Raw genomic sequence first — 21,798 nt, 5'->3', positions numbered from 1 at the left:
GTCAGTGATTTACAACAGAGCCTTCTGAGCAATCATAAACCTGAATAAAGAGGAATGGTCACAGCCTGGTTTAGCTCCAGGCCTGCCCCTGCCCAAGCAGTTCATGTGCTCAGCACAAGGCCAGCCCCATCGTCTGATCACACCAGAGTCCCTGAACTAAAACCTTGCCCATGATAAATCTGAAGCTTTTCAGTGGCAACACTCCAGGCCAATACATGCACCCTCAAACTTTTCCCACATCCTTTCCTTGAAAGGCACATAGCAGCACTTTTTCAGACAATACAAACTCACCTTGAAATCAGTTCCTCCATTCCTGTCCTCTGCTGCAAATCTGATCAGGCACATGGCAGTTCTGAGGCACTTTCAATTCCTCATAACCTGCCAAGTGTCCAGAATACTGAGGCTATTGGGACATGAATGCCACTCAGAACACTGACAGAGACAAGTGCCACAAAGCCATCTGCTTTTCCTGTCACTGAGTGTATGACACTACTGGGAAAGTCTCTATTTCCTTAGCCAAGGAGTTGTTCTCAAACAGAACAGGTTGCAAATGACAAGTGAATTTAACTGTCAGATAAAAACAGAACACAAAAGAACTCAACACAAACCCCACAGCACTGCCCACCCTCCTGAAACACCTCGAGTCACCACAGGCTGTTCCAAGGCAGTTGGCTGCACTAATGCCACCACTACAGGCAAAGGGAGTCAAAGGAAAAGCAGCCCAGCTCCAAGGGGAGCTTGGCACTACAGGTTTTGACACTCCTGGGAAGCAAGGAAAGGCATCACACCAGGCTGTGACATTAGGAAGAGTCTGTCCCAAGTTCACCTGAGCTTTGGAGCTGCTCCTGGCATCCCATGAGCATCTCAAACACCCATGCAGACAAGTACCTGTGTAGTCAGGTGCTCCACTCTTCACTAAGCACCCACAGCACAGACTAACAGGGACAAAAGCTAGAGCACAGTTTCTTTTTATTTTGTCACTATTAACACACATCAGTCAACTATCCTAAGAAATCCCCTAGACACCTAGGGAACCTAAAACCCTCTAAGATTTTATTAGCTCAAGAGACAACCATTAAAAGCTTTGATTTTAGTGTTTCTGTACTAAAAATTCTAACAAGCCTGACATTTCTGCTTTCACCCTGCCAGACTAATGTGCGCTTTAGTGACAATATCCATTTACAAATCAATAATACATCATACATCATCCCCAGCTTTACTTCTGGAAAGTGCTAAATGGAGTCAATTAACCGTCTATTTACAATTTCAAATCCTAACATATTTACAATAGAAACCAAAAGTATTTAAAACCATTAAATATAGTGTTTAACTCTGCTATATTAGTTTACATGAACACAGCTCAACTCTGGCATCGTATTTCCCATACTAATATTTCCGCCAGTGATTTAAGATTCTTCTTAAAAAATTGCTATTCCTGGAGGGAAAAAATAAAAGCTTAAAAACCAACCCAAAACCTCCAGGCATTTCAGAGCCCTGAGGAATTACCCACCCTAGACAGTCTTCAGGTAGAAGTACTGTAGTGTTCAAGAGAGACTTCCAAACTCCAGGCAAGCCTTTAAAACCTAATGCATATGTAAAACATTAAGAGTCAGTAATCCATTGAAGAGGTTTACTGCAGTCACTGCTACCAGTCGGGTTTCACTAATCCGTAGTCAAGAAGGAAACTGCTGCTTCGCTGTTTCTCCCTCCGTTACATACCCTCCACCCCCAGAAAGTGTTTTGTGCACCAGTGTCCAGGACAGCTAAGTGGGCATCGTCTTCTCTTCTTTGCTGAAGGGCTGGACCGAGCCAGGCTTCACCCAGGACAGGCCAGAGACGTGCATGCTTTTGCAGTGCTGATCTTCCGGCTTCTTCTGGGGAAAACAAAGCTAAAGTTACAGTTGTAACATACCCAAACCCTCTCAACTCCCCCTCCATCTATTTTACCTTTAGCAAATACAAGCACAAAAGAGACTTGCACCATTTCCTCTACTCAAAGAGGAACAGTAAGATGGCCATTGATTTACTTTCTAGGAACATGTGTGGCATCTGCAGAACTACCCTGACAACAGAGGAGTTTGAAGGACTTGGGTACAGCTGCCCTATCCCACCATAAAGACTCAAGGATACTCCTTTTGCTTGGAGGCCCCAGCACTGCACTGCTCCTCTGCACATTTCTTGGTTCTACAGAAAGAAATGTCAATCCAAACCTCCCCCAGCACTGCTCCTGTAGTTCTGCCTGGCAATGCTGGGGAGGAACACTGCACCCCACAAGTGGATGGGAACCCAAATTAATGTGCCAAAAGTAGCAATTAATGCCTTTGCTAAACATGGGAGTTTCCTAATGCTTTCCAAGGATGGTCCTGTCCTTCCCTGAGCATTTGTCACATTTAAATGCTTGAACAGTAATTACCCAACAGTGCAACAAACATTTTGAACTCACTATTGCAATTTAGAAGACAAAAAAAAAAAAGGTTGAAATTGAAGAAAAAAAGATACAACTTGGAGCATCTGTAGATTCAAAGTAGTTAGAGATCAGTAAATTAGACATCTCCTCTAGCTGGCCAAAGCAGCAGAAGAGCTTGCAGAATTATTCTAATAGCAGGAAGTGTACAACAACTACATCAAACCTGGAATGGTGTGCTGAGCTCTAGGAAGTGAAAACTGCATGAGCAGACTTGGTTGTAACATGGAAAGTCTTTCACTTGACAAAGTAAATTAATGGAGCAGGAAGAGAAAACCTGCACTTCTGCCCCTCCCCATGCTTTGTGCCAAAGGTGACAACATGTGACACAGCTGCCATAACACGTTGGACAACAGCAAACAAGAGGGATGAGTTCAGCATGAGCCTGGCAGTGGCAGCTGCCTCTCCCATGCTGCACACAGGAACCACACCTTGGAAAAGCCAAGTGCTCAGCAGGGAACTGGGACATCACTGCCCTTCCTGAATGGCCCAGCTGTTACCCAAGGAACAGAATTCAGGGATAATAAACATGCATCCGGGGCTGTAGGAAGACTTGGGAACTTGTTTTTACAAGGAATGTTGTCAGCTACACTGACACTTTGGACACATCTACAGCACAGAAGCTGGGCCATTCCTATCAACAATTGACTGGAGCAACACAGGACCATGCATGCAATAGTTACTGAAGATGTTTATTTTCACCTAAAATGAAAACAACAGGCATCACCAAAGAAAACAGGACAAAAGAAAGGTCACTGTTGGCTATCAGTCTCTGAGACACCAGACCCTTTCCATTTCAAGTACTCTGAGCTATTATTTTTCTTTGATTTAAGGATAAGAAGGAGGTGAAGAATGAAGGAGAAAGGGATGAGAAAAAGAAGTATGAAACGTATTTCTTAGGTTTTCTATGAACATCAATAAGTCAACCTGGCCAAAATATTTTCCTGTGTGTTCTAAGGCTCTAATGTGACTCTGGCAGCTGGGAGTACTGCCACACTGAGCTCAGGCAGTGTGTTGTATTAAGATCAATTTAAAAACTTAATTCATACCAGAAGACATGCAAGAACATGAGGGTAAAGCATGAAGTGTGGAAGGCAAGTTCAAACTGACAAAAAATAATTTTTCATTACCCAAAACCCCAGCAAACCCTAACACAGCTTTAGGCCAAGTCAGTAACCAAAACACTCAGAGTGCATTTCCTTGCCAGTCCAGCTATGACAGCAGCCACTGTTTCAGAATCCCTTTGTACTACAAGTGGATTGACTTGTCAGGCCACTCAGTACAGACTCAGAATTGCTGTGCGCCTTGTCAAGTGCAAAGCAGTAATTAAGAAAACAAAACACATGAACAGTCTGAATCTCTTGCATCCCATCACCCATAAGGTGAAAGCTCTATGAGCCAACACATTCTTGCTCTGTCAGAAAGAACACTCTGTGATGGAAGGAACTCTCAGCACCTTTTGGTGAACTGATGTTGTCTCATAAGAAATCTGCAGCATTAGAGAAGTGAGCAAGAGACTGTGCTTGTGCTGCTTCAGAAACTTTGCAAGGAGGAGAAAGTGCTGAAGCTTTGATTCAGTAATGAAAAATCTCAACAGAAGAAAACAAAGCAGCTGGGGATTGTCAGGTAATGAAGAAATGGGTAACAGCCATGACAACTGCAGGACAAGCTAACAGGCTGCCAGTGAAGCTCTTCATCCCTTCCATCCATAAACAACAAAAAAAAAATCTGCTCTGTGCCAAGAGTTGTACTAACAAAGCTTTCTGGCTAAGTGACTAATTACTTAACACACTGAAGTTAGAGCAGTGACATAACTGCTTCGTTAGGAGACCACAGCAGCTCCAGCATTCCTGCTGAGCCAAAAGAGGGATGGGAAAAGGTCTCTCTAGTACACAGAGACAGAGAATCTTTCTTCCTCTATCAGGCAATAAACCCTTCCTAGAGCGAGAATGTGAACTTTGCACGTACCTTCTGAGTCAACATCTTCTCTCTAGCTTCATCATGTATAGCTGGATTCCATGGAGAGAAACTATGGAAAAAGTATAGTTTACTCTTACTTGGCATTTTCGCAAACTACAGCAAAGAGAGCAGAAAGCAGTGATTTTCCTTTGTTTAGTTCATTGAATTTTAAGTAAATTAAAGTGGTGTTAAAACATATAGTTAAAACTAAATTCATATTGTCATGGATCTTTTCAACAATTCATCATGAAGCTGACTACTCCATCCCCCATGCATGCAAGCTTTAGAAGGATTTTACAACTCTGACCAAAGCTACAGTCATGGAAACTGAGCTCAGGAAAGCCAGAAAGCAATATTAATTCATGGGCATTTCTGCTTGAGGGAGGTGGATGTTTAAGGGCTTTTTGTTTGTTCTGAGGTTTGTTTGGTTATTGTTCTGAGATTTTTTTTTCTATAACACAAGCAAGCCAGTTAGCCTGACAGAGAAAGGTTGCCATCAGCAACTACACCAAAGCTTGCTCTCAAAACATTAGGACAGGGTGAATTTGCTCAGAGTACTCACATGATTGCATAGGGGTCCTCTATTTTGGGCTGATCAAATAAATGACTACTGCATAGTTTGACACTGTCTATCACTTTACTTTTGAACAGCTGAACATCCTTTTCATACCTGCAAGACAGAAGTAAGTAGTGTTAAGTAACTGCAAGGAGCCACAAGTTTGCTCTAGAAGCACAGACTTGGCAAACCCCCACTTGAGTTCCTAACACAACCAAGCCTGGAGGCAGAGACCACGAGTGGACAGAATTTTACAAACCTCTTGTTTCTGAAAAAAACCAATTTTTTTTTAATGCCAAAACCTCTTAAAGAGGCCATGCCCATACACGTGGAAGATACTCACAGCACTGCAGCCTCAGGGTTCAGAGGACTGGTTGTATCAATCTTGTAGAAGACTCTGCGAGCGTACATTAACACTTGCCATATGTGATTATGGTTTCTCCTGAAAAGAACAAAGCATGATGAAGAATGGAACCAACTTCTCAAATTATCCATCAAATTGTCAGCACTAACCTCCATTTTGCAAATGCTCTTTTCACATCCAGTTCACCAGATAAAGGGTCCACTAGTGGGTGGAAGACAGGCAGGTCAAAAACCAAGCGCTGTGTTAGAAAAAAAAAATTCATTATGACAACTTCAATCCTAATGCCAACATCACTGGGTGAAGGTCAGTCAAATGTTGCTTCCAAATACTTAATTGTTACTGTATTAAAACAAAGCAACTGCAAGTGATTGCTACCAACTGTGGAACTGTAACCCAACACACCTGTGTAACATGAAGGGTCTTGTTCTCTCTCACATGCTATCACCAAATCAGGAAACTAATCCAGTTAACTGCACAGGCACTAGTGCCAACACAGGTAATAATATCAGATAAGAACAGATTAAAGGAGTTTTTCTGGTTTAGCGATTTGTGACTGAAAGCATTTTACGTACCTGAGCTACAATCAATATTTTTTTTATCCTATACGCTCAAGTAAACTGAGCAGGGACACCTTGGTGTCTTCAGCTCTGTACAGCTCATGAATGTGTTCACGTGCTCTTCCAAAAGAAAACTGAGTTTCAAGAGAAAGGTTTCCAACTAGTTCTGTTATTCTGAAGATGAGAGCTTTACATAAAACTTGACACCAAGCAGGCAGCTACCCAACACAGCAGTTGTGTGTACCCGCCCTCAAATCTCCCTCTTAAAGAAGCATGGCCAAGAGGGTAAGCTGCTCTGAAGAGTGACAACCACAAAGTATATTTTTGTTTTTATTTTAAAATTGTTCTAATAACTTGGAACCCTTTCACTAAAGAGAAAGAGATGGAATATAATACCATACTACCTATTTCCTTCTCCATTTATTTCACCATGTTCTCCTCAAATTTTAGTTCCTTGTTTCAATGTAATGTAGAAGAGACAATCAAGAAATTCTGCAGTATTATAGCAAGCACAGCACAGGTGTCTGGATTTTACATTCCATTATATCACTACTCAGAACTCTGATACCTCTTTAAAGGCTTCAGTTTCAAGTTCCTGCTGAGGAAGTAGCAAATCAAGAGTGGAGGGAAAGAACTGGTTGATTACTTAACACCTTAATACATCTGACCTCAGGAAGTTCACTCCACACCAGTCTCAGTAATCAGAGTAATGCAATTCCTCCACAGTGGTTTGCAAATGCGTACAAGACATGGCAAATGAGCCCAGTCAAGTGAACAAAATGAGTTCAAGGAAAAGGGAAGCTAATCGGTGTATCAGCTTTAACAAAAAGCTATACTTACACCACCAGAAAAGAAGAAAAACCCAAGACACAACCACTTACCGGGCAGTCTCCATCTGGGTAATTATCAGGAATATAGACAGTGAACTTGAACACACCATCCTGGTAGAGCCCATGCCTTATGAATATCACACCAAACCACACTGGAAGCAAGAAAGTTTGCTTGAGTGAAAGAATTAACAAATGTACATATATAGAACAGTTTAAAAATTAAGTTTAAACTTACTTAAAGCCGATCGGTACGAGGGCTGCACGTAGACACCTGGCAACTTCTGCTTCACCACCAAGGTGCTGCAATCAGAGTGAGCACTCAGAGCTCCACAGCCACACTGACACAGCAAACCCAGCATGTACCACCCACAGCCCAACAGGGCTTCCTTCCACTCCCAATTCCCAAAGTGGCTCACAGAAGGAGGTGACAAATATAGTCAAATCACACTCTTCCCTCCTGCTTTTCACACCACTCCACCTGAAGACTTACTAGCAGAGAACACTATTCCTCCAGATAAAACTAAGTAGAGAAGCACAAAAATTCTTCCCTCAGTACATGCATTTAACATATGTCAGTACAGAAATGTACAATTTTCTACTGAATCCCCAGTCTCAAAGTAAGGAAGAAAAAAGAAATTCAATTAAGTAATTTTGAACACAGATTCACAGTCAATTGTAGGTGCTGCTGAAATGCGATCAAACTCCAACCTCAATTTTAAACAAGTTTTTTTTTCAGTTTTAGATGACACTATGCTGCAGATCAAGCTAAGATTACACTGACAATGGCCAAAACAAGCCAAAAACCAAATTAACTTCACAGGTTTTCCAGTTACTTGGCGTATGAGTTCATTAAACTGAACTCTACATACTTGCACAAATAAACAACAATCTTAAAGCAAAACATTAACACAGTTCTCTGCTTACCATTTCCCTAGTATTTGTTATTAGTTCCCCAATAATGAATTTGCATTATAGTACCAATATAACTTACTCAGAAGAAAAATATCTTTCTTGAATTAAAAGGCAATGTCAATTCCTTGAAAAAGAAATAAATGTTTTGAGAGTTCTCCCTTTCAATTTAACAGTTAAATACAAGAACTGAGACTCAGTGTTGCATAAGGACTCCAGGGATTTCATTCCAAAAGGCACCACATACTTGGGAATCCAGTATGTCTATTACAGAGGAAGTCCCTTCAGCTCTGTAGCACTAACCAGTTATATAACTAGAAGGTTCCCAAGATAGATTGTTATGCTCCCACAGCAGCCTACAAATCAATAGATGGGTAAAATGCAACTCCTCCCTCACAAGTTTCACATTAAATATCACAGAAATGAATACAGACTTCCCAACATCCACTTGATCAAGTGGATCAGGCAGTGTTCAAGTGTTTCATGTGACAACTGAAGGAAGGCCCCACATCCTAACTCCATTAGATAGCACCATATATTCATAAGCATCTTCCCACCTGACATCTGCTTGCTTCTATTTAAATACTTTTTCAAATACTTGGTATTTCTGACCAAAAAGCCATTAGAATAACTAAACTCACGATGTCCTTATGTCAAGATTAAGAAATGTAATAATTTGAGAGAATGACATCTTAAATGCACCCCTTAAAATCTCATTTTTCTTCTCCCTTTCTGTCTGAAGAGATCAAGGCTGCTACTCCAGAAAAAGAACTCTGCACACAATGTTTTCCTGCCTTGAAGGACTATGACAGACACCATGCAAGAATTAGGCCCCAGCAGGGTTTTTTCCCCACTGAAGCATAAGCCCAGTGACCGAAAAAAGATGAAAAAAGTGAAAACCTACAATTCTGCAAGTAGTGAGTACTCCAAATAAAAAGGCCCATAGGAAGCATGTGTTCCATTGGTGGACTGGGAGGAGGTGGCAGGTGAAGCAGGCTTGGTTATTGGCACAGCATTCTTTGGGATGGAAGGCAACTGTTTCTTTGCAGATCCTCGCAGGGGACTGGTTCGAAGCTCTCCACTCAGTGTTTTCTCTTCAGTGTCAGATCTCTGTCAAACCAAAGGAGAACCATGAGATCACAGCCATATTTCAGACACATTTAACACATGAACATATTTTAACACAGGTTTAAACCAAATTATGGTAATTACAAGTTAGGCCAATGAAACATATTTTGGGTTTTGGTGATCTATTGCTTGAGGAAGGGCATGGAGGGGTGTCCCTTTGCATTGTATTTTTACATAGACTTTTGTTCAACTGAACACAACCTACAAGTACAAAAGTACTCAATGCTGGATAGGAAATCTGCAGATTAGGTCAAATGCTTAAGGAGGCTTACATTTATTTAGAACCTGAAACCAGACAGTATATAACATCAGCTTACAAGTCAATCTATTTCTAGCACACAGTGCATCAAGATAAATCATTTCTCCTGACAAGCATCCTTACACTGCAGACTTCAAAGACTCTTTAAAGCAGTGTAGTAAAACTGAGATGAAAAAACAAGGTTTTATGCATTTCATTTCCTGCCTGTACTTAAGACATCAACATTCCACTTGGAACTGATCCTATAACTCACTCCTACAGTGAAAGAATTACCCCTTGACAGTTGCACCAAGTTTAAGTAGTTTTACTATAGGAACCTTTTTATGCCATTGCTGTCTTTCCTCAGAAGAAAAGAACAAACCACTGCAAACAAACACTGTACTACTCACAGACTTCAAAATCATTCTACGGATTGCCAGGACAAATGTGCAGGCTACAGACTTGTGCTTAGGCTACGTGTGGTGACTGAAGCAGGATTTAAGCTGCGGTGTTTTGAAGGGCCCAAGACCTGGACTCATGATCAATGTTACATAATTTGCTCTAGTACTGAACACCTGGGAAGTGATTAACCCTAGAACTCCCACGCTTTTATTACTGCTACAACCTCAAGCAGCACGAGCACTATAGAGGCATAGTTTTGTCAAAGCTCATTGCACATACTCTGGCTAAGCTCTACATAAGACACTAAAATGTCTTAAGAAAAAAGTGTTTCCACCATGTGAATTTGTTTCACATTTCCTACTTAAAGATGCTTCAGATAAAAAAAGTCAACAAATTCTGAAGTAGACTCTACACACAGGAACATTCCAGTTAACACAGCTCAAAGCTAGTTTACACTTTTACTGAAGGTGATCACAACCCTCGGGATAAATGCACAATAAAACACCATGTGCAGATCACCTGATGTTTTTTCCCAGCACTGCTACCACCCCTCCCAAGCATGACAACACTTCCTGGCATCCATTCATTACACACCTTGCGCACAGAACCTGTAGACATGCTCCAGAAAGGGTTCATAACGTGTATGCCAAATAAGGGGCTGCAACTTCCCAGTGTCTTCGGAGTGTCCTCAGGCCCTTTGGATTTGTACCCTAAAAGGACACAGAACAAACAGGCATTTAACAGACAAACAGGACTCAATATATAAATAGGATTCAGATCTAATTCTGCAGTCATTATGGTTCTGTAACTTCAGAACAAAACTTTATGTACGTAAGACCAACAAGAGTTAAAAATGCCAAAGCTCTATGATATGCTCCAGAAGAATAATGTGTCTATTTTTGCGCCTGAATCTCTGCCTCCTTTCTGCTAGAAAAAGACTCTACATTCTGCATTCCATATTCATCTTGCCAATGAGAAGAAAAAAAAGGGTCATCTCTTGGCTCAGCACAGTTTAGGAAGACTTTCTACACTGGCAAATATTAAAGTTATCACCTTCCCATTTCCAGCATCAGACAGAACCATGACCCTGCTAAGAACTGTCCCTTACAGATATTCTTGACTTTGCACATTTCTGAAGTGTCCCAGTTAGAGAAATTCTCTGTCATTCCCAGGGAAGAGATGATCCTTTCATTGAGTTTGCATCATGTATGTGTCATTTTGTTTTCATCTGCATTGGAACACCACCAGGAATAGACAAAGCCACAGAACACAGAAGTTTCTCTGTGGCTTATTTAATGGTTTCATTATTAGCACTAAGGCTTAGTGCTCTTCAAATCAGCAGCCCAATAACAAGGACTTCAGCAGTATTTGGAGTTTCAGTGTCATCTACTGTGTATGTCCTTGCTTTCCTCTCTTTCTGTCTTTTTTTTTAAGTCTTGCTATTCCTTGTTCCACAAACAAAAAAAACCACACCCAGACAATTTATCCAAAGAAAGTCTAGGAATTTTAAATATTTAAAAGAAACATCAATATCAAATCATAGCCTTCTAGGCTATGCAGCAGCTAACCATTAAAAAAATGCAAGCACCTTCCAGAAAAGTGATGAAAAACAATTAATTTCTCCACCCAAAATCATCTCAAACATTCCAATATACAATAGGTTCCTCCAGGTATTTTTTCCTCTTCAGCAGCCAGAGTTCCACATCATTCTGAGCTGCTGAAGAGAGAAAGTCAAAGCACAGCTACTGCCCTGTGAGAGCAGGGAGAAGATGTTTTCACTTTTCCCCATCTCTTGTCTGGAAAGCAGAGTCATGCCAGAGGGCTGTGCCACAGGCCTTTTCCATCCAAGCAGCCAGACTAAGTAAGACAGGAAGACACTGGGCCAGGAAGGCAGGAGACATTTCCTCGGGAAACTCTGGCGTGACCGGAGGGTGGAGGAACTGACGCACAAAGAGCACCTGAGCTCCAGCTCCAACAAGAGGGAAAAGTGCTGGAAGCTGAGGTACAGGTTGGAAGACAATTAGCTGGAATCTGCAGTGATTATGGGATTGGGGTGGGATCAGATTGTTTGTTTTGGGCTGGAGTGTTTTTACAACAAGGCAATACAAGCTGCATTATCCCAGAACCAGAGATAGGAGAAAAGGAGTCAGCAGGACAAAGAACAACTCATGCAGGTAAAAACCAGCCTGACCCACTCCCAGCAAAACAGGGAACTTCTCTGGCAGCTTGGGAACTGATGTTACATGCAGCTCAGTCACCAGATCCACCCTTCAGAAAGCAGCTGTGTATCTCAGTACACTTCCAGCTTTGCCTACTTACATGCTATTAAGAGCAAATAAAACATTATTTGAGCCTTAGTTAAGCTAAGGAATAACTTCCAGGTTGTCTTGCACAGATGACTTTTATCGAGTTGCTTTGCCAGTTACAAATCATATGGTATCATCCTAAATTTATTGTTAAACTGCCTCCAGTCTCACACCCCTGCTAAAATACTGTTTATAGTGGAGCACTCAGAACCTCAGAGTACAAGCTCCCCAGAAAAGGGCCATTTAAGCAGCCTTCCAGGGTGTTTTAGAAGTTTATTTCTAATCACATGGACTCCTATGCAGCATGAAAGTGGAAAACCCTAGCTCTAAAGGAAATGTATCTATAACTGCTTATGCTCTCTAGTACCTTCACCTTGCAATTTACCACCCATCGCTAATCAAAGAAATTATTAAAATCAGTATTAAAAACAATAACCATGTAACAGCAAATTTACATTTGACTGTCCATCCTTCTTCTCACTATGTCTGCAGCAGACAAAGGAGAGCCAAGTTCTGATATTATTAAGTGGAATCTCTAGGCAGTTTAGGCATTCACACCTACCCAGGGCTCAGTGTCTACCCCAAGGCACCCACCATTATGGCATCTTCCAGTGCTGTAACTACTAAAACCATCAGCTTCCCAAAACTACCCAATACTCTCTTCTCATTTTATGGAAAGGGAATAAAAACATTCAAAACCATCCCCCTCTCTCTCCTTTCACACTGTCAACATTCACAGAATCTCATCCAGAAGAGCTCAATGGTGTGCCAGTGCATTCTACTGATTTCTCCTGCTTTAGGAATAGCAAGTAACAGCAACCCTCCTGAGCTGTCCTCCTCCCACAGCTACCTTCTTCTCTAGTGCTTTCCCTTCATTAAAACAGCAACTAGATAAAGACAAAACTTCTGAAGAAACTTCAAATATTGCTTCTTGCAAAGACCTTTAAAGTTATCCACAGCACCACACCGGGACCAAAAGCCACCTGCTGCCAGGCATAACTTCATGTCCACACTCTCCAGGTATGCAACACACACCAGCAGTCAGAGCAAGTGTAAAGTCACCTGATACTTCATCAGCACTCTAAAAGACTTCAAAAAACTGAAATTATCACTAGCAAAATCATAACATTTAAGTTCTTTGCTTTTGCACCTTTTCCTTTCTCTACATTAGATATTCTCATAAAAAAAGGCTCATTTTACCCACTGTTGTAATACGTGCCATATTTTTCTCCTCTCACCAACAGGAGTTATTTGATCAAACACAGCACTAATGCAAAGTGGAAAAAGAAACTTTATCTGCCTGGAACAGAGCACTCTTCTAAAGATTTTCTGGAAACGTCAACAAATCAAAGAGAGCCACTCCCACAGCTGAGAGCAAACTGAGCTACTTCAGCAGAGCACCAGAGAACAGTGCATACTGCACACACAGTGTTACGTGCTTGTCCAGCAACCGTTGCTGTCAGTTCACCCTGGAACTCATTTCTCCCCAGCACAGCCACTCCCGACCGCCTTTGGACCCAAGGCCCTCGTTCACCCACACCTTAACCTGCCGGACAACACGGGAGCGCTGGCGGCGGCGAACAGGAGCACTGACCAGTCAATCCTGTTCGCCAACTCTTCTTCCACAGGTGGGTTACACGTTCCATACTAGCACCTGCTGCTACGAGCTCAGGCCAATAGGAAACTGCAATCTACGCCAGCGACACCTGTTCTTAGACAGCAGCCTAAGGGACACGGGTACTGGCCGGCCGAGTCCCCCGGCACAGGGCGCTCCAGCGAGAGCTGTCAGCCGGGGGTCACGGCAGGTTAAGCGCAGTCTGCGAAGCCGGAACGGGCCGCGCGGTGTTTCCCGCCGAGGCCGCGGCCGTGCGACAGCGCCAAGCCGCTCGCAGGGCGGGGAGGGACGGGCAGAGCGCTGGCAGCGCCGGGCCGGGCCCCGCTGGCAGCCGCCGGGCCCGCGGTGCCGCTTGCCCCCGCACGGGGGCAGCCCCAACGGGCCGCGCCCGCCCGGCCCCCCGGCGGCAGGTGCCGTCCCCGCGTCCGCGGACAGCCCGCAGCCCCTCAGTGACACAACAGCTCCCGCTGCCCTCCCGTCCCCGCGGCACGGGACCCCCGCGCCCACCGCCGCCGTCCCGCCCGGGAGGCTCAGCCCGGACAGCGCCGGGCGCTGTGGCCCCTCGCGCTCACCCACCGAGGCTCCGGCGCTCCCCGCGCGGCCCAGGCCCCCGCCGCCGCCGCCGCCGCTCCCGCTACCCCCCGGCACAGCCCCATTTACCGCCCGCCCCTCGGGCCGCACATCCGGGCCGCCCCCGGCCAATGGGCTCCCGCCGCTGCCGGTACCGCCCCACAGGGCGGGCGGCGCGGCCGCAGCCGCCACTCACAGCGCGGGACGGGCCCTGACGCGCCGGGGCCGCCCCGGCTCCGTCACCGCGCGGGGCCGACAGTCCGGGAGCTGCGGGCCCCGCCCCGCGCACGACGATTGGTCTGAGGGCCTGTCCGTCTCGTGGAGGACGGACCAATGGGACCGCGCGGGTGCACCTGTCACTCTCTCAGCTGGCCGAATGCACCGGGGGTGGAGCCTAGAGAAAAAAAGCAACTCTTATTGGCCGGCGGGGCGAGAAGGGACGCACGCCATTGGTCGGTGGGCCCGAGAGGCCGCCTGGGGCGGGGCCTGGGGCCCGTCCGGCAGCGCCCCGTGTCCGAGCGCCGGCCCCAGCGGGGCCGCTGAGGCAGGAGGGTCGGGCTGAGGGAGCGGGACGGCGGCTGCCGGGCTGCTGGGCAAAGCCCGGGGGAGGGCAGGAAAGGCCGAGCTGTGGCGATGCCAGCCGAGACAGCCGCGGGGACACGGCTGTCCCCGCACTGGACAGCGAGGGGCAGCGGAACAGTGGCACAGCGCTGCAGCGCGGTGAACGCCGTGTGTGTGTCCCCTGAGGCAGCCGCTCTGCCTCTCCAAAATTGTGCTGCTAACGCTGCCTGTATGAGCCAAGAGCTCTGACCTACTAGAAGTGACGTAACCACTCATGGACTTTCGTCACTGCTCTCGCAGGCTACTAAAATGGACATTTAAAAAACATCTTCAGTTTGTTTTGTGGTTTTTTCCCTCACAGACTCACAGACTGGGGCAGGTTGGAAGGAACCACAGTGGGTCACCGGGTCCAACCTCCCTGCTCAAGCAGAATTCCCCAGAGCACAGGCACAGGGCTGTGTCCAGACAGTTCTGGAATGTCCCTGTGAGGGAGGCTCCGCAGGCTCTGGCCAGGCTGTTCAATGCTCAGGCCCTGCACAACAAAGAACCTACACAAACCACACAAACCTACATAACCTTACTTGATAATTACTGATATTAACATGACTTGCTCATCTCCAGGTGGAACTTCTTGGACACTATTCCTGCCCCTTCCTCCGGTCCCATTGCTGGGCCCCAGGAGCAGAGCCTGGTCCCTGCTGGTGCCCTCGCTGCAGACAGCACAGACAGGGCTGGGGGTCCCTCTCAGCCGTCTCCTCTCAAAGGCGAGCAGCCCCAACTGCCTCAGCCTTTCCTTGTAGGAGAGGCTCCCATCCCTTGGTCACCTTTGTTGGATGGAGCTGCTCGGGAGCTCCGTGACTGTCGTGCTGAGGAGCCCAGAGGTGCACAGTGCTCCAGATGTGCCCGAGCAGGGCTGAGTAGAGCAGCAACATCACCCCTGAGCTGCTGGAAATGCTCTTCCTGATGCACCCCAGGATCCCTTATTAGCCACAAGAGTACACTTGCTGGCGCGTTTTAAAGCTCCTTTTTAAATTAATAGTACCGGCTTCTGATACTATTGTTGCACAGGTACATACACACACAGTGTAAATTTATATTAAAAATATGTACATACAGATATACATACAAAGTATACCTCTAAAATCTGCTGAAGAAAAGGAGGAAAAAAGAACAAACCTCAGGAGTTAGTTTGTATTTGTAATTAGACTTTTTATGAGCCCAGTAGAACAATTACAGAAGTGCTATACTAAAACTGAAGTAATTTGTCAAGGTTTGGAAGATGACAACAAAATCCATGCTATCTCAAATATAAAAATTACAGAGAATTTTAAAAATCAATGCAAGTAGGGTGGATTTATTTTTGTTCCCTAGCTATGAGCAAAAATACCATGCTAAGGTTAACACTTTGTCTCAATTATTGTAGCCTTCTCCTATCCCCTTGTCCTCAAAATGCCAGTTTAAATTCTTCAGTCAGTTAATAACGTTATTATTCTGGCTAAACTGCTGTCTCAAGTTTCTAAAACCCTTTGGCAATTTCCTGTTCTTCAGTGTTTCAAATGCAAGCTCTTTGCCCACACCACTGAAGTGCTGCACAACTTCCCTTTAGGCTCATATCCTAAATTATCTGCCTTCCACTGCTACGTGCAGTAGTAGCAGTCACTTGTTACCTCCTTTTTTTCTTCAGCTCTTTCCTGCTATTTTCTTTTTCTTGCTCTAAATCTCTTCCCACCAACTCTGCTTTGAGGTTTGTGTGTCCAGAAATCTTTTTTTAATGTGGTTACCTCCATCAGTGGACTTTTCAGACACAGCCATTCCTCAAAGTGTCTTTCCTGTATCAGGTGCTGTCCTTGCTGAGGAATCAAAGATGGTAATGAAATCCTTGCTTACGTGCTTTGCAGATGTCATAGATCTTATCCTGCAAAATTCTGTGGCTTCAACAACATTTTGGTGTTGACTGCACGTGCTCAGGACTTAGGATGTTGCAAAACTATATTACAGTGGGAATAACATTTTGACTTTGTATGAAGGATTGTGAGGAATATTTATCAGGCCTTTGAACACATTATTAATTCTCCAAAATCCACTATAGGCCAAAGTTTCCTATTTTGCTAACTAGAGGAATAATATTCTGACAAGAAAAAAGCCTTTGTCTAATAAATTTTCTTAATATCTTTTTAGATTCCCTTCCTAGTCATACCAAATGTGAAATAATTCTACTTAACAATTTTTTTTATTTTGACCAGTATAAGAGATTAATCAGGCCTAGAATGCTTTTTGTATATTATTTATCTTTTGAAAGATTTCTTTCATTATGGGTGGTACAACATTGTATGATCAATGCATGTCTAAATAACCTTTTGAGACCCTTTTTTCGTACTTTTAGATACTCTGTATCTGTTTCCCCCAGAATTCTAAATACTGTAAGGAATTTTACCACAATACCTATGTTCATACCCCAAAACCATACATACCCATAATCCAAACCCCAAAATTGCCCAGCACTTTCCTGTACCTCTGTGGAGGAAGGAAGGGGGGTGCTGTGGCATGGTCAATGTGATGCTGAATTGTTCAGTGTGGGAAGTCTGGATAGTTCTGAACGGACCAGAATTTCCCCTTGTGGTGCCTGTGGTTCTAAGAAATCTGAGCTAAAAAGAGACGAGGAAGGATGAAATAAATCTGTAATTAGCTCGGGCTCGGCACCACTAGATGGTGTCCTGCAGCTGCTCTAGTCACACATGGCGCTCCTCGGGCAGGTGGAGGGACAGAAACCCCTCCTGGCAGGACAAACTCGGGCTCGGGGCTCCTGCTCACCTCTCGCTGAAGTCCCCAGCGCCTCTAGGGGGAGGCTGATAAAAGAGTTTTGACAAATAACCTACATAACCACACAAACCTACATAACCTTACTTGATAATTACTGATATTAACATGATTTTTTTCTTCCTACAATGCAAAGGTGAAATATGGCATTTTCTTTTTTTTTTTTCCAAAGCTGAAAAGCAGAATTACAAACAGAGTTAAAACCCTGAACATCTTTTTTTTTTTGTACTTTCAAGCAAAATTCCTTTGTGATTTCTGTACTACAAGAACATGCTATCAGCACTTTATAAAGCAATCAAAGTAAAAGTAAAAGCAGTGAAGTAAAGAGTTTAGATTTTTGTTTCCTTTTTTACCATGGTGAAAATGGTGTGTTGTTTTTTTCATAAAGAGATTGTTTTCAATTTTTCCAAACTGGTCTCTATTTGCATAATTGCTAATAACAAGACATATCCTGTCAGTAAACAAGGAGAGAAAAATTATCAGATCTCTAAAATTTGTTGAAAAACCTACAAAAAGTATTTAAAAATGAGTGTTTTCAATTTAAATGTGTCTGTGAAGCAGTGGATGGAAGGAGGTGATTCACAGTGCACAGCAGGGCAAGTTATCCATAAGGGGGAAGACATCAGGTCACAGTTCTCCCCTCATTCTGGAGAACAATATACAAACAATAATTAAACAATTAAACCTGCTGGTGAGGCTGGAGCTGCTGCAGGGCTCTGAGCCTGCAATGGCGAGGCCAGCACAGGCCAGAGAGGCATTTGCTTTGGGAAGGCCTTTGTGAAACTCTGCCTGAATTGTGAATTCCCAGACAGGCCTTCACAGCTGGACAGAAAATGCTGCCCACACTCCTGCTACCTGTGCTGGGGCTTCAGCTGCCTGGCCACTTTGCTCTCTTTGGATTTGAAATTAAGTTTACAAAATGTAAGAAACATTCATTAGAAGCTCATTTATTTTAGGAATGCTATTGGAAGCTAACAGCAAATCAAACACAAACCCCTCTTACAGTTTACACCTAACGGTGTGGTATTTCTCTACTTTCTTTAAAACAAGCATAAAGATGGAAACTTTTTCTACTAGTAGTGTTGATTCAAGATTATGTACTCATTTTTCCTATTTTCTTTTTTTATTACAATGGAACTGCTAGAATGGATGCAGCTATAGCTGCACCAATATAAAAATGCTTTTGACTGTGTATCTGTTTTCCCTGAGGAAGAGGTAAGATGGAACAGCACTAACTGCATCTTCAAAATTTGTCATTTAGGTCTTAGGATGGAATCTCAGGACCTACTATTGGTCTCTGCTCAGTCAGCAGCAAACTATTGTAACAAGGACAAAATATTAAATTTATTTATTCCCCATAGAAAACCTCCTGTCTTCCTAGACTCACTTAATATAAAAAGAATACATTTGTGTGTAATATTCAGACACTTTTGTATTTGCATGGCTGTCAGTGTGTTTCACATGAGAGATTGACTGCATTAATGGCTCCTGAATAGCAGAAGCTCCTATCAATGACTAATTAAAGATCAGATCATACCCTTCAAACTACACTTTCTTCAACATGTCTCACACTGAGGAAAAAATGCATTAAACATTTAAATCTGAATTTATTTCAAATTCCTTAATTTATGAACTAGAAACCTCAGTCACTGTGAGTCCAACTGTGCAGAATTCAGAACCATGAAAATTGTAAAACTGACTTACTGTACCCTTTTATTCCTTTGTATTTGCTTTCCTAATAGCTCTTATTTGAATGGTGAGAATTACAGTTCTGAGATGAATTTTGGTTCTGCACAGTATGATTTTGAAAGTAATTTCCTATTATAAGGAGAGAAGGGACTATTTTATCACTATTTTTTAAGAAGTTGAACACTTGAATCTGACTAGAGGCTTATAATGTCAGAATAAATCCCAGAGGAAGATTTAGATCCCAATTGCATTGGTTTTCTACTTATGGGAGTACTTGTTTCTAGGTGAAACATCCCAGGAAAGATAGGTCACTGAGAAGCACTCAGTTTTTTAGTCACACATTTTGAAAATATGTTCCTTAGCTATCAAAATTATACAATCCTGTTTGTAAATGCTAAAATGTAAAATTAATCTTAAAACTATGTATCCATACAACTTATTTTTAATAGAGACATTGTCAGGATAAAATCTTGTATATTTAATTCCTAACTTGGAATGTCTACTGATGAATTAAAATTCGTCCTTTTAGAATTTTCACAGCTGTTCATTGAGAACTTTTTATAAGTTGTTAATCAGACTAACTAGATTTACAGCTGTAATAATATCTCCTCATGAATAAGGGTTTTTTTTTCCTCAATATCTTCCTTTCATGGAACATTTTGAATCATAATAATGTAGAACAAACTTTTAAACAAAAATGTGTGTAATCCCACACTCTAAAGGGTAACTAAGACTACAGAGTAATCAGAATGAAGAATCTTTTTGAAAAATCAGTTTTGCAGAGAATAGTTATTAAAGTGCATCTGTATGAGACAACTTTGGCAAATCAGTGAACACAGTCCATGTAAACAAGCTTTGATCAGCAGTTTCCACAATATCATTATGAATTCCAGTGTTTGCTGTAATGGTATGATATGATAAGTGAAAGGCAGACAAAAACCAATTCATAATTTTCAGATGGAAAATCACAGTTAATTTGTTGACTGAAAAATAACTACATAATTTCAGAGATGATAAGACATAATCAAGTAGGACTATTCTTTTCTCCACTCACACCTTGAACCATATTTCTACACAAAAGTCACTTTCCTCCTTTCATCTTCTTATTACTTTCCTGGTAAAGTGACATATTAAGCAGGTATGTAAGTGGTTGGTAATTTTAAAAAGCTGAATATTTAAAAAAACTTAGTGGATGACTGATCAAAGAACTGAATATGAAGAGTAAAGACTGAGGAGAGAGAGGGTGAATATGCAAAGGAAGCTTTCACATTCAAAGGGGAACAGCTACAGGCACCTACCAAAGGTTGTAGCTCAGTTAATAAAGTTCCAAGCAGAAATGATGTTGGGCTTGAATCAAAGGCTGCCACTGAGCAGCACCTCAGAGCCCACAGTTCCACCTCCTGCTGTAAGATCCTTCTCCAGGGCTGCTCCACCCTGGCTGCTCCAGTCCCCATTTCCAGCTGCCCTGCCCTGCAGCCTGACCTTGCTGACCTCAGGGTTGCAATCAAGGAAAAGCTGGTGAGAAAGACACTTTCTCTTCCCTCCATCTCTCCAAACAGAAACTGTAGCTGATGCTACTGGCTCAGAGTTTATAACTGGGAGCAGAGAAGTTACTTTGCCAAACATAAGGGCTGAATGGAAGCTCAGAAACACCCTTCTCCCTCACACACCATTTTTTCTCCAGTTCTGTATTCTGTATATACATTTCTGGCTCAAACTAAACAGTGTAGTAGAGAGTATATATTTATAAGATTGCATGGAAAGAAAACATTTACTACATTAGATTTTCTAGAACTAGACTGAACACACAGGGTAAAAAGAAAGACCAGCAGCTCAGCATCTTCCCACAGGCTGCACACCTGGCTCCTGGGTCAATGTGGTAGGGTCATTATTTCTCTGGAAACAGGCAAATGGGAGCTGCTTATGTCTCAGATTTGTTCTCAAATTTTTAGGCAGCACAAGCTGAACACAAGCTGGGTAGTGCAGGAAAACATTTGGGTTCCACTGCAAATGGATCCCTTCAATGAGCAGGAGGGGAACCAGTCAGATAACTGACTGTCTTGGAAATGCAATTGGACTCAGGATCTGGCTATCCACTTATAGCTGAAGAACCTCAGAAAAATAAACACTGCTAGATGGAAAGTTAAATATTTGCTCAGTAGGAAGCAATTTCAAGTCAAATCAGGTTACTGTTGTGTTCTACCACATCATAGCCAGGATATAGGAACCTCAGTCTGTCTCCCAATTTGGACTATTCACAACCAATTTGACTAGTCACAAATTAATGTTTTAGGGACATTACAGGACATTTTTAAAAATCAACAAAATTTCTTTCAACTTCAACAAGACTTCAGTTGAGATATTTCATCTATGAATAAGAACATAGGTTGGAAAAAAATCAATAGAACATCTGTCCCCATCTGTTTCAAGTGGTTTATTTTTTTTTCTGAGTTTTGGTATCTTTTTAATGTCATCTGCCACCTTTTCTCTGTAAGTTAGTGTAATTTTTTATCTCCCATTCAGTTCTATTTGTTTCCTCAACATAGTAATTCAATTCAATCTTATCTTCTATACATTTGTCAGTTACTAAATCCACAAGACATTGGGAGGTCTAATTTTTCTTCCTTTTTAAGAGACACAAGAAATGTCTCTGCAGTTTTGAAATCTGGCTTGGCTGTTTGTGGTTTTATTACACAGCATTTCATTCTAAAAGCAACAGTGTGAACTGAGATTAGATTTAAACTGAGTCTTTCCAAACATCATGAGAATTCTTCTGTCAAATAAAACTTTCATCTTAATTATCCTTAATAATTTCCACTTTGCAGACATAAGG

The 21,798-nt window shown here is 42.8% G+C and overlaps 1 protein-coding gene across 4 annotated transcripts; it reads right to left on the bottom strand.

Moving 5' to 3' along the window:
- Positions 1 to 952: 952 nt before the first annotated feature.
- AKTIP (AKT interacting protein) lies at positions 953 to 13,958 on the bottom strand. 4 transcript variants are annotated; one of them, XM_030955880.1, is made up of 10 exons: positions 13,905 to 13,958; positions 10,002 to 10,117; positions 8,544 to 8,749; positions 6,966 to 7,030; positions 6,782 to 6,882; positions 5,493 to 5,581; positions 5,323 to 5,421; positions 4,986 to 5,093; positions 4,433 to 4,493; positions 953 to 1,874 (listed from the first exon to the last, which is right to left on the bottom strand). In XM_030955880.1, exons 2-10 carry the CDS (start codon positions 10,041 to 10,043, stop codon positions 1,764 to 1,766), a joined length of 882 nt encoding a protein of 293 aa, XP_030811740.1. In that variant the 5' UTR covers positions 10,044 to 10,117; positions 13,905 to 13,958; the 3' UTR covers positions 953 to 1,763. The 4 variants fall into 4 exon arrangements, with proteins under 4 accessions (XP_030811740.1, XP_030811744.1, XP_030811741.1 ...); XM_030955884.1 differs by having other exon boundaries at positions 953 to 1,871; XM_030955881.1 differs by having other exon boundaries at positions 10,002 to 10,118; positions 13,864 to 13,939.
- Positions 13,959 to 21,798: the final 7,840 nt, after the last annotated feature.

The sequence above is a fragment of the Camarhynchus parvulus genome, chromosome 11 (genome assembly GCF_901933205.1).
Source record: "Camarhynchus parvulus chromosome 11, STF_HiC, whole genome shotgun sequence".
NCBI classification, from domain to species: Eukaryota; Metazoa; Chordata; class Aves; order Passeriformes; family Thraupidae; genus Camarhynchus; species Camarhynchus parvulus.
The sequence above is the reverse complement of the archived record's forward strand: the minus strand, read 5'-3'. Positions and strand labels throughout refer to the sequence as shown.

Bases quoted from the DNA above. Each gene is read 5' to 3' on its own strand.
- AKTIP (XM_030955880.1), bottom strand. From the start codon at position 10,043: ATGAACCCTTTCTGGAGCATGTCTACAGGTTCTGTGCGCAAG. The intron at 7,031-8,543 runs GTAGGTTTTCAC...CTCTGATTGCAG, and splicing joins TACTCACTACTTGCAGAATT to CACCTTGGTGGTGAAGCAGA. The intron at 1,875-4,432 runs GTACGTGCAAAG...TGTTTTCCCCAG, and splicing joins AGAAGATGTTGACTCAGAAG to AAGAAGCCGGAAGATCAGCA.